The sequence below is a fragment of the Rhinolophus hipposideros genome (genome assembly GCF_964194185.1).
Source record: "Rhinolophus hipposideros genome assembly, chromosome: 10".
Classification (NCBI taxonomy): Eukaryota; Metazoa; Chordata; class Mammalia; order Chiroptera; family Rhinolophidae; genus Rhinolophus; species Rhinolophus hipposideros.
Genome location: NC_138056.1, coordinates 33,252,455 through 33,264,235, shown reverse-complemented (window position 1 = coordinate 33,264,235; position 11,781 = coordinate 33,252,455). Strand labels below are relative to the sequence as shown.

At 48.7% G+C, this 11,781-nt stretch overlaps 1 protein-coding gene across 1 annotated transcript; it reads right to left on the bottom strand.

Moving 5' to 3' along the window:
* Window positions 1-4,727: 4,727 nt before the first annotated feature.
* DBX1 (developing brain homeobox 1) lies at window positions 4,728-8,740 on the bottom strand (the record flags this gene model as incomplete). The annotated part of the gene is made up of 4 exons (XM_081063759.1): window positions 4,728-5,084; window positions 5,500-5,702; window positions 7,617-7,718; window positions 8,374-8,740. The coding sequence occupies 4 exons, from the start codon at window positions 8,738-8,740 to the stop codon at window positions 4,728-4,730; spliced, it is 1,029 nt and encodes a 342-aa protein (XP_080919885.1).
* Between the last annotated feature and the right edge of the window lie 3,041 nt (window positions 8,741-11,781).

Below are 11,781 nucleotides of genomic sequence, written 5' to 3'. Positions count from 1 at the left end.
AAAGGAAAGAGTAAATATTTACAAAAAGGGCCCTTTGTTGAGTCTGAAATTGGTAGTGGGGCACGAGGAGGGGCAGAGATTTGGATTTTATGGTGCCTCTGCCCTTAGTGGAAAGAGAATGTGCTGGAATCTCTGCTATTTGGATAATTGGGGGAAAGTTACTCAGCTTCAGTTTCCCATTCTGTCACATGAGGATATTGGGCCTTTCATGCAGGGTTGTTGTAAAGGTTAGATGCAAAATAAATGAAAGGTTTAGCATTATGCCTAGCACATTAGGACTCAGTAGTCATTCTTGTTATTTTATGTTTAAAGAAAGGGAAAGAGAGACATTTTGGAAATGTTTTGCTTAGTGGCTGCTTGTTTTAACTTATTGCCTCTGAGTTAAAACCTTTCTTTATAACATCACTGTTTACAAACACATTCCAGAAACATCTTTCCCTCTGCTCTTTCTTGTATGTCTTTCTTGAAAGAATATGGTACGTTGTTTCTTCTTCCTACCCAATAAAAAATCATACCATCCTTCAAGGCTTTGGGCAAATTTCTCCACAAAGCCTTCTTAGATGCTCTCAGTGCTGGGGAAAGGGCATCACAAGAAACATCTCTGAGGTGTTTCCTAATCTGTAAAATGGGATTAAAAAATAAGGAAAAAATTTTTAAAAAGGAAATAATGTATATAAAATGCTAATATCACATCTAGCACATAGTATGTTTCTCTAAAGAAAAATAATAATAGCTTTTCATTTAGATAGTGACAGTGAGAATGGAAAGAAGAGCAGAAAATATATTAAGGACTTACATATAGGGACAGTCCTTAGTGGTTGATTCCTTGTATGAAGTAGAAAAGAAAGGGAGAGGTCACAAATGGCACTTAGGTCCACAATTTTTGAGCAAGAGAAATGAAGGCACTCATAGAGTTAGGGGCAAGTTTTTGGGGTTTTGAGGGGTGTGTGTGTGTGTGTGTGTGTGTGTGTGTGTGTTTGCTTTTGATTTTTGCTTTGTTCAAATGGGGTGTGGAAACTAGAAGACTTGGTCCTGGGCATGTGGTACTTGGTCCTGAGCAATGTGGAATTTAACAAGTTCTTGGGACCCCCGAGGGCAGGCATCCAAAGATTGTGGACTATCTGGGTATAGAGCTGAGGAGAGAGATCTTTGAGTGTCCCTTCCTTTCCCGTTCCCTTTCTTTCTTCTTCCCTTACTTTCTTTCCTTCCCTCCCAGCTCCCAACAGCCTAAGTAATCCTTCAGCTCATTTGAAAGATTTATAACTTCCATACCTATGGTTTAGACTCTAGAGTGTCTCTGATGGTCCTTTTAATTATTTATTCACTGAACACATATTAAACACCTAATATGTATTAGGGACAGTGAATGACACTAGGGAAACAGTGTGCTTTTTTAGACCTGTCCTCACCCTTGTCATGCTCAACTGAAAGAGACACTAAAACGAGCCCAAGTTCGGCATTTATAGTTCTCAAGAGATAAATATAGAGGAGTAGCATACACTTTTTAAAAAATCTCCAGCGTATGTTTTTTTTCCTTTTCTGGGTTTTCACTTTTAGGTTGGTACAAAAGTAATTGCGGTTCAAAAGGTTAAAAATAAATGCAAAAACTGCAATTACTTTTGCATGAACCTAATAATATGGAAAAACACTTTACATCATATAACGTTTCTTGCTTTGAATGCTACCTTGTCTTACGATAATATGATTACAAAAATATTGCTACCTCAAAGTTTTTCACTTGCATGCCATAATTTTGACAATTGTTTTGGATTTTTAACTCTTCCAAATGTGAGTTATTTTTCCAATTTACTTTAAAAAATTGTTTTTATTAAATTGAGGTTAAAAAAGCTCATAACAGAAAATTTACCATCTTAACCATTTTTAATTTAAATTTAATTTTAACCATTTTTAATCAGTTCAGTAGTGTTAACTATATCCACATAGTTGTGCAACAGATGCCCAGACCTTATTCATCTTGTAAAAGTGAAACTCTCCCCATTGAACAACTCCTCATTTTCCACCCACCCCAGCCCCTGGCAACCAATTCTACTTTTTGTCTCTATGACTTTGACTGTGGTAGATACCTCATCCAAGTGGGATCGTATAGTATTTGGCTTATTTCACTTAGCCTAATGTCTTCAAGGTTCACACATGTTGAGCATGTGACAAGATGTCTTTCCTTTTGAAGGCTGAATGATATTCCATTGTGTGCATACACCACGTTTTCTTTATCCTTCACCCTTCAGTGGACACTTGGATTGCGGAAGCTGCTGTGAATAATGGGAATGATGTGAAGGGGACCACTTCCTGGCTGTGGTGAATGACGCCGCCGTGGGCCTGGCTGTGCCTCCAACGCGCTTGAGTCCAGACGTAGACACCAATCCAGCCCCATGCCTGAAAATGGTTTCTCACTAGAACTAAGGCCTGCAGGCTTCAGCCGGCATGGAGAGACTGGTGGGCCACTTCTGGTCGGGATCCCATCTCTGGATGTCCTGACAGCAGCAGAGGGAAGGAGAAATCATCTGAATCACTCAGAACAGAGCGTTTCCTGTTGAAAGGCCGTGTGCCTTCCGTGTGCAGGACGCCACCTGCTAGCCGCCTCCATGTGCCAGGCACTGCCAGACTACGTGTGGAGGGGGAAATGTGGGAGGCTTTTTGAATTTAGATGACAATAAATTCCCACAATCGTGTATGAACAATAGTGAAAACAGTGCTCACCAATATCAGGAACAGGCCCAGCAGGGTAGGACAGCAGAACCTTAGCATGGAGGGGGCTTGTGTCTTTTGAAAAGAGAGTTAATTGCGAAAAGAATATATTCCAATTTTAAATAGAATGCAAGCTACTCAAATTTAGGCTTAATAGCTTCTCTCCCCACTCCACCCTCAGTCGACTACTGGAGTGTCGGTTAGGATACTACAGAAAGTGGATCTGTGGGGCTGATGTGACAGACTAATCTCTCAAAGGACACAAAAGCCCTTGCCAAGGTTCTAAGGTGACGTTCTTTACTTCCTAGATTGCTGGTGAAATACATCATTTCTGTTGAAAGCTAGTCTTTAAAAAACCTCAGGTTCACTTGGGGTCCCAAGTCATGCCCAGAGATGGCATTCCTAATAAAATTAGTTCATACACAAAAGTCAAGACCAACTCTGAGCTTTCCTGGAAACTAGGAACTACGCCTTCAAGGCGTACAAGGAAAACCAGAGCAAACTTGAACCACTTACACTGACATTCATTGATTTCTCTCACTCAACCATTTCAGTCCTGAGAGAAAAGGAGAAGGATTATTGCAGACTCCATTGGTTGAGTCCCCAAGTGGTTGCTCCACCTTATTGGAGACACTTTATTTGTAACTATAGCAAATACGATGGTTTTATGGTCCAGGGAGGAAGAGAGGGCTCTGGCCTGAGCGTCAGAGATGGGTTCTAGTTCCAGCTTGGCCACTAACCAGCTGGCTGCCTTCCTCTCTTGAATATCAGCCAGTATATCTCCTGGAAATTCCTGCAGCACATGGACTAGAAGTTCCATTCCTTTTAGCTCTAACAGTCTATGAATTCATGATACCACTTGACTCTTGTATCCATTCTACTTTTTATTTGGCATTTGTTCATTTGATACATATATACATATATAAAAATCTGTACATGACACAAATACAAAATAAGTATTTCTTTATAAGTTATGCAATTAAACAGCTACCTTTTTTTAAAGTTTAGACACCATTGCAAAAAAAAAAAAAGGAAAGGAAATCTAGTCCGTCCTTTATAGTCATTCACAATAACCTTGGTATAAAATATCCATACAACTCATGTGTACAAAATAGTGTACAGTTCATAAAAGCTGTGCAAAGACAGCAAGGTTCAGTAAAAAAAAAAAATCAAAGAGGCTTGAGGGGTCTCTGTCTGTTCACATCATGCCCAGTGCTCAGGAGCTTTGCAGGTCAGCAAAACCTTCCCAGAAATAGTAAAGGGGCACAAGGTATAGTGCTTGGTGCATATACTATGATGGCAGAAATTATAAAGAAAAAGCCTTAACACACACATACAGAAATAGAGACTAACTCTTCCTCCCATTTAGAGAACTCATTTCTTTGCCCAGAGAGCATTGAGAATATGACAGAAAACACCCAGTATTTACGTTGTGCCTTAGACCGGAAGATAGATATTCTTTCCTTTGTGAAATTCTTGAGCTTTCTAAGGGCACCGCTGTAGGAAGACTGGGTTCGGAGAATCTGGGGTTGGGTCGGAGGCCCTGGCTCCCTAAGAAGGGCAGGTGGAAGGATCTAGGAAGCCAGGGGTCTTGGAGCTAGTTGTACACTCGATGTTGTGGCCCGCGACCCGGTTTCCTCCTCGATACAGGGCTTCCTAACGTACAGATTTTTCCGCTAAGGACCTGCACCTTCTGGCTCACAGCTAAACCCGGCCTGTGGGAACCAACGCCCCACGGTGTTTAAAACAGCTTGCAAATAAGACGGACAGGAGCCCTTGTGGAAAAGTTAACGCTGGAACCAAACCCTAAATTTAACATGTGGACAGGGCTGTTGGCAGGTGGTGTGGAAGAAAGAAATGTCACTTAGAAAACGGCAGGGGCCGAGGCGCCGTTGACGAGGTGACGGTCCGATCACGAGGAGCAGCAGCGTCGGGGCGATGGAGACTCAGTGAACACGCAGACCGAATATCACCTCTTCAATTCCAAAGCACTTGGAAACAGTCCCGGGCGCGGGAGGCTCCTAAGACACCGTGATCTCCTCCTCGGCCGCCTCGTCCTCCTCCGAGTCGGAGAAGTCCGAAGGTTTGCCGGGGCTGCAGGAGCGCGCGGGCGAGGAGGGCGGCGGCCTTGCGAGCCGCGGGTCCCGCGCGTACGGGGGGCTGCGGGGGGGGCGATACGCCAGGCGGGGGCGGGGGCTGCCCGGGCGCTCGCTCTCCTCCTCGTCGTCCCCCTGGCCCTTCTGGCCCACGTCGCTGAGGTCCGGGTGCGGATTGAGTTTGGTGGGAAGGGTCTGCTCCCTGCAGCCCCCGCTGGACAGGAGCTCGCGCTCCTTGGAGTTCCGCCACTTCATGCGTCGGTTCTGGAACCAGATTTTCACCTGGTGCGCGCGGGGCAGAGAGAGCAGGGGAGAAGCAGAGGTTAGGGGTGGCAAGGAGGCTCTGTCCTTCCCCACCTTGCCCGCTCCCCTCCCCCTGATGTGAGCTCGGAGGAGTCTCAGCACGTCCCCTACTCTCAGCCCCACCTCCCTCCCGCATCTCTTGCCCCATCCTCTGGTGCCTGGCCCACAGGGGCGAGAATAGCGTCGCTGAGCTCAGGAGAGACGGGCGCGGAGAGACATGGGCTGTGCCGAGCAGCCTGGAGGAAGCTGGCTCGTGCACACATTGCCTCCCTAGACTTTGTTTTCCCCATCTGTACTATGGGACCTCAGCGGTTTCAGAGAACCCTCCCAATTGCACCATGCGTGGGGGAGGGGTGAAGCGTAGGGGACGTGGCTGTGGGGAGACTGCCCTCACTTGTGAGTCTTTCAAGCCCAATTTAGCCGCCAGCTTCTTGCGGTCCGGCTTGCTGATGTACTTTTGCTTCTGGAACATCTTCTCCAGCGCCTTGCGCTGCACGTCGGAGAACACGGCTCGACGCAGCATGCCCCGGCGAGGCTTGCCGCGCGCGGCCAGCGGCCAGGAGAAGGTCCCCGGAATGGGCACGACGCTGGAGGTCGCTGCGGAGGGGTGGGGATGGGAGGTTGAGAGTGAGGCAGTAGTGTCCCTCTCCCCGCGTCACCTCCCTCGGTTTTTCTCTCTGATCCCTTCATCTCTTTAAAGCTCCCCTTTTTTTACCCGTTGGAGAATAGGCCAGGAACCTACAAACCTGAGAGAGTGAAAGGCGCTTTCCGCCTAAATAACTTTCCCTTTCAACCGTGCAAACCCGGATTAGATAAAACCACGGAAACACAGAAAACAGCTCCCACAATAGCCTGTTTTCGTTTTCCATTCAACAGTCTCAAGGAAACAAACCTGTGTACATCAGCTAAGATAGCAACGGAAAAAATAAATTACAAAAATAAAATATCTAGCTGAGGCCACTGGATTTCCTTCTTAAGCTTTTATCACTTTGGTGGCTTTTACGTTCTTTAGATGAAAATGAGGTGCTTTGGCGATTTGATAGAAAGGAGAAAATCCTCTTTGGATTTTTTTTGAAAAATCCAATCAGTATTCATCTTTTTTATATTAATCTTTCCTCCCCTCCCCCACAAAACGTAAAGAAATAGGCCGAATACATGAAAAGTGGCAGCTAATTAGCACATTGACCGCTTCCCAATGGGTATTGGCATGATAAAAAGGAGGAGAGTTTCGCTTTAAGGGAGGGAAAAAAAAAACCCAAAGAAACAGAGACTCTAATGAAGCGTGAATGGTAATTGTGTAGTAATGAACTAACAGAAAAAGACTAAGGACAAGCAGCGAAAGCCATATATTACTGGCACAAAAGAGATTTACACTTTCAAACTAAACACAACTGCAGGCCAAGACCACTGGGAGAATACTGATGGCAGAGGCTTCTCTTCCCCGAATCATTTTCATTAAATGGACATGAAAAGCTATTTATAAAGCTCGGGTTGTTTTTGTTAGAGCATTGAGATGAGGGAGAAAGGGAGCAAATTCCATTATCAGCAGCAGCATGAATGGTGTATGGGGGGGGGGGTTGGTGAATTCTCTCTCCCCCTTTTAAAAATCAATTGCTTGTTTCTTTCGCTGATATTTGGGAGTGCGGTGGTGGTTTTACCCATCCCCCACCAGCCCAGTCTCTCTTCTCTTCATCGGGGCTCCTCTCTCCCCTTCAGGGCCTTGATCAGTTGCAGAGATCTTGCGTTTGAGCCATAGTTTGAGTCACCACTGGGACTCCAGGATGTAAACCTCCTGGAACCTGTTTAAGGTGTTTTTTTTCCTTTAGACTGGGAACCAGTTATGGGCTTCCCTCATACTTCTTATTTTGTCAGCTCAGTGGTCCTTAAAAAAAAATATGGTGGTCGGGGGTGGCTATGAGAAGAGGTTGGGAAATACCGTTGGAAAAAGAAGGTTGGGGGTGTGGGAGGATCTAGTTTCCCTCCCCTTTGGCGACCCCAGGCATCCCACACAAGAGGGCACCCCATGTGGTCTTGTGAAAAGCCCGAAGCCCTGAATGAGTCTTAAAGAGAAATTAGCCCCGGCTGGTAGGTGTCTCTGGGCGGCGTGGAGGGGCGAGGGCTGGTCTGTGTGTGGCTGCCCGGAGGAGCTGACCAATTGGTCATGGTGCTGAAACCTTTGTGGGGAATCGTGGCCAAGGGCACTAACTCTGTGGGAAAACGGCGGCGTGAAGGGATGGCAACAGCTCCTCGCCGGGAAGGGAACCGCCTCAAATTGGGACCATGACAATTCCTGCTAATTTGTAGAGCAGGGAATTGGTGCAAAGTGTCAAGCAGTCACTGCTTGTGCTAAATAGGGCATCAAATTGGCGCGACGGATTCGTGAATGTTGTACGCCTCGCAACCTCTGAACCAGAGCGTAACCCCGGGGGTGGACGGAGAAATATGGCTTCGGGGAAGGGAGCGGCGAGGGGCGGGGGCTGGGGCGGCGAGAGGGAGGAGGGCGAGACCTACCTGGGAAATACGAAGATCTGATGAGAGGCTGGAAGGAGCCTTCAAAATAGGGAAAGGCGAAGGTCTTGGGAGGGACGCTCTGCAGCAGGTTGGGGGATGCTTCTGGGAGGGAGCGAGGGAGGCAGGAAAGAGAGAAGGAGCAAAGGGGAATTTGATGACGTACTTGATTATTGGTGTGCACTTTGATACATGGTATCATTAACCCTTTGGCTGGTTTCAAAGGCACCTTCCTCACTGTATTGACAGAGGGAAATTAATCTTTTCCTAACGTCGTCTCATCTGTGGAAATCGTTCCTTTCACCCCCCAAATAGTCCTCAGAGTCGCCCCCCTGTCCCCAATCTCGTCCTGGACACTAACGAGATAGGTAGGACTGGGGCACAGAAGACTCGTAAATCCATAATACTAGTTAAGCCAATAAATACATTGTCTTTGGTTAAAAAACAAAACAAAAACCGGCTCCCAGAAGCTCGAGGGCAGAAACGCAGCCGCCCAGGAGCGTGCGCTCAGCTTAGCTGGGAGCTGGGCGCGCTCTCAGACCGGACAGCTAAGTGCCTTCGGAGGGTGGCGCCAACCTGGAGGTTTTCTTCCCGGGAATCCGCTGGACCTTACGTCTCTCACTGAGCGACGGGAGGCCTCGGGGATCGTGCGTCTGTGTCTGCGCGCCTCTGTGTAAGTGGGTACCCGCCGTACACAGGAAACTGGGGCGAGAAGGACTCCGCACCTGGACCTGCCCTCAGCGTTTTTGCGCTCACTTACCGGTTCTGGGCGCCGAGGAGAGGATGGCGTTCACCCCGAACTTCAGAAATGTGGGCTCGCTAGCAGGGGAGACGGCGGTCTGCGGTGACCCGCCCCGCCGGCTGCCCGGACCAGGGGAGCCCACGTCCGAGGCCCCGGTGTCCGTGAGAGCCGCGGGGGCCCCCTGCCTCGGGGGCGACAGGCTGGCAGTGGGCACGCTGCGGGGCAGGTAGGCGGGGGGGCGGCTGATGCGGATCAGATCCTCTACCAGGAAGCTCGAGTGGCCGGAAAATGCCGACTGAAGGGACTGGGGCAGCGTTAAGGTGGGCGTGGGGCGCAGGAGACTGGGGTACCCCGCTGGGGGTGCGAGGAGGCCGGGGAACATCATGTTAGGCGTGGGGCGGGCGGAATAACCCTTCTTCCAGTGGCCGGAGGGTAAACGCCTGGCTTCCCGCCCCTCCCGCCCCCGCGGTGCCCTCTCTCTTGGGCGTAGCAAACGTCTCCAAGTAAAGAACGATCCCACTTGGGCGCCTACGAGTCCTCCGTGGTCCTTCCGTCGAGGTGATGGTTTTATAGTGGCCCGTCCGTTAAGGCGCTTTGAAAAGTGACAGCTCTGACAATGAAGTTCAACAAAGTTCTCCACTCGAGCTTCATTCGCTAGAGGCTCTGGGCGCTCTGATTGGCGCAGAGGTGCAATTTATGATTGGATTAGTCTTTATAAGCATCGCCCGCACAATGGGCTGGCAACAAAGGCTGGCGCGCATCAATGCTGCGTATCGCCCGCCTCTGCCATACAGTGCACCCCCAGAGCTCTTGCCCCGAGTTTTTGTTCCGAATCAACACCCGGGCTAATTAAATGCCTATTTAGAAGTTTCAGATGACATCTTGCCTCATAGAAAAGGAGTTATTTAAAGAACGCACTAAATTTATTTGCAGCTCCCCTGCTGAGCCTCGAAAAATAAATCAATAAATATTCATAGAAGTTCATCTCTAGGCAATCAGTAAAATAACCCTCCCCTTTTGGGGAGGGCAGTGGAAACTTTCAAGGCAGGGAATGTGAAAATATACTCCCTCTTTCATCTCTAGCTCTACACATTACTGCAGCTGAGGCATGAAGCCTGAGGGATGGGTTAAGTCCCTGTGTGTGTAGGGGTGGGGGGGCAGCGCCACTCGAACAACCCAGCAAGACTGGAAATTGATGCTTTGGGGCTGTTGTATGCTCGCTCATAGGGGTGGAGGTCTTGATTTCAGTGATTTCATTATAGGAAACTGAGTACGAGAGAGTTGGTGGAACAGTAAAATGAATCTCCTTATGCAAACTCCCAGCAACTTGAAAACACGATTTTCAGTCACATTGCTCTAGGAGTGTCACCAAGGGACGCTCCGCAGCTCGCCTGGGGTAGGAGCGGAGGGGAGCGTCTCACCGCGGCAGGTTGGCAGGACTGCATTTGCAAAGGGCTGGCCCCTGCCGCAGCTGCCTCAGACAAGGTGACCAGAAGGCCACCAGTGCTGCGCTCGGCCTTTTTCCGACGTCAAGGAGCCTTAGGCCGTTTCAGTTGAAACTCACAGCCTGAACCTTTAAAGCCCTAGCAGCGAACCTTGGGATTCGTCGGGAGAGAGCCCTGCCCTTTGCGGGGCGCTTAATTTGCTCAAGATTTTGCAGTTTCCTAATAAACGACGGCTACAAATGTGTGAAAACAGAGCGAGGGGCGCGGTTCCCAAGAATGGTGGTCCACATCAGGAAAGCCTATCCGTTACTGGGGCCTCAGACGAGAATCTTCTTGCAGACAGCCCTTCCCTGCCCCCTGGGTTGAGGCTGTGGTGGCGCTGAGCCTCCACTCCCCTGTTTCTGGGCTCCACGAGATAACAGATGTGTTAAATGTCCCATTCATTTCTGTAGTTTGGCTGAACCTCCCCAAAGAGAAGTGTGCAGCCCCGTCAGGCCGCCCTGATCCTATTAACCATGAACTAACTGTCACCTTCAGCTGGTTTTCCTTTTTGCTTTTTAACACAAAGCTTTCTCAAAAATCTTATTAACCAGCTTTATTTCTCTAGATGGTTTTGTTCAGGGCATTTTGTGTTGATGATCTCCATGTCGCTGCTTTAACCATTCAATAAAAGTGCATCTGCGATTTATATCACATTAAACCAGAAACGGAGCTTGCTAAAGCTCTCCCTTGATTCAAATTAAAAAGTTATTTAGGGCCGGCTCTGGAGCCCAATGAATCTTCGAAGATGACGGAAGCATGGAGTTTCTGCGCCCCAGACTGCTTACGGCAGGCGGTGGAAAACCCCTACGGAAAGGGACAACTTTTAAATAAGTGATTCTTTAAATATGGAAAATGCATTGCTCGAGTTAGTTGGAGACTCCTAAACACGGAAGGAGATCTGTGAAGAACTTCAAAAGTTACTCTGAAGTTTTCCAATAAAATAGGGCAGAAAAGTCTAAACCATTTGAACACCTGGGCTTTAACCTTGCCACAAAGTTTTCCATCGCAATCATGACCTCTCTTCCCAACTGTTCTCCCGAAGCTGGAAGACTCTGGTTTTTGCATTCTCTCGTTCTCTCCCCCCCTTCTTCTTTTCCTTACCTTCCCTCCTTCCCTCCCTCCCTGCCGCCAGCACTTGCCAGTTCCCGTAAGGAGAAGGGCAGTGACTACAGGTGTCGGGTTTCCCACCTGGGAAGTGCTTGCCCAATCTTTTGGAAGATCAGAATAGAGCCTATGTTTGTAGGGTTTTGTTGGGGACCGGCAGTAAGGACTCAAAGCCAGGGCCTTCCAAGCTCTCCTCTTCCCTAGGCCTCTTGTCCTGCTGGGACATTTTCCTGGGTGTAGCTTTTACAGTTATTATCCTGCCCTCGGACAGGCTCGGTACCCGCCCCCCCACCTCAACACACACGCCCATTCTACCTCAGTATGGACTAACCGCTGCTAACTTCTTTTAAAACGAGGCGCTGACACTTTTTTGGAAGGTGGGTCAACCCCTTGCTGAGATCCACGTGGACCCCACTCCCAGCGGCCCGCGAGCATTCCTAAGGCCTCAGAAAGTAGGGGCGGGGGCGGGGGCTGGCCGCCCGTGAAAAGACAAAATAAATCCCGAGGAAGCAAGAAATCGAATGGAAGGATCTTACTTTAAGTGATCTTCTTGAACGCTCTTTTGAAACTCCGAGAGAGCCTAAGGGGCTGCGCGGCGCGGCGGCTGCGGCTAAGACCTGTGACTAATGCCGTTTGACCTGAGCCCCTGGGGTTTTGTGCGTCCTGCCATTAATTGGAATGTCGTTATCTTCAAGTTTATTTCGGAGAAGTCACTCGCGCCCTCTATCCCAAAGCTGGGCTTTCTGTGTCTCTCTCAAGGGAAAAGAAGACTAGAGGGGAAAAGAGAATCGGAGGCCCTGGTTGGGGTTAAGGTCCTGGCCTGTACCACTGGCGG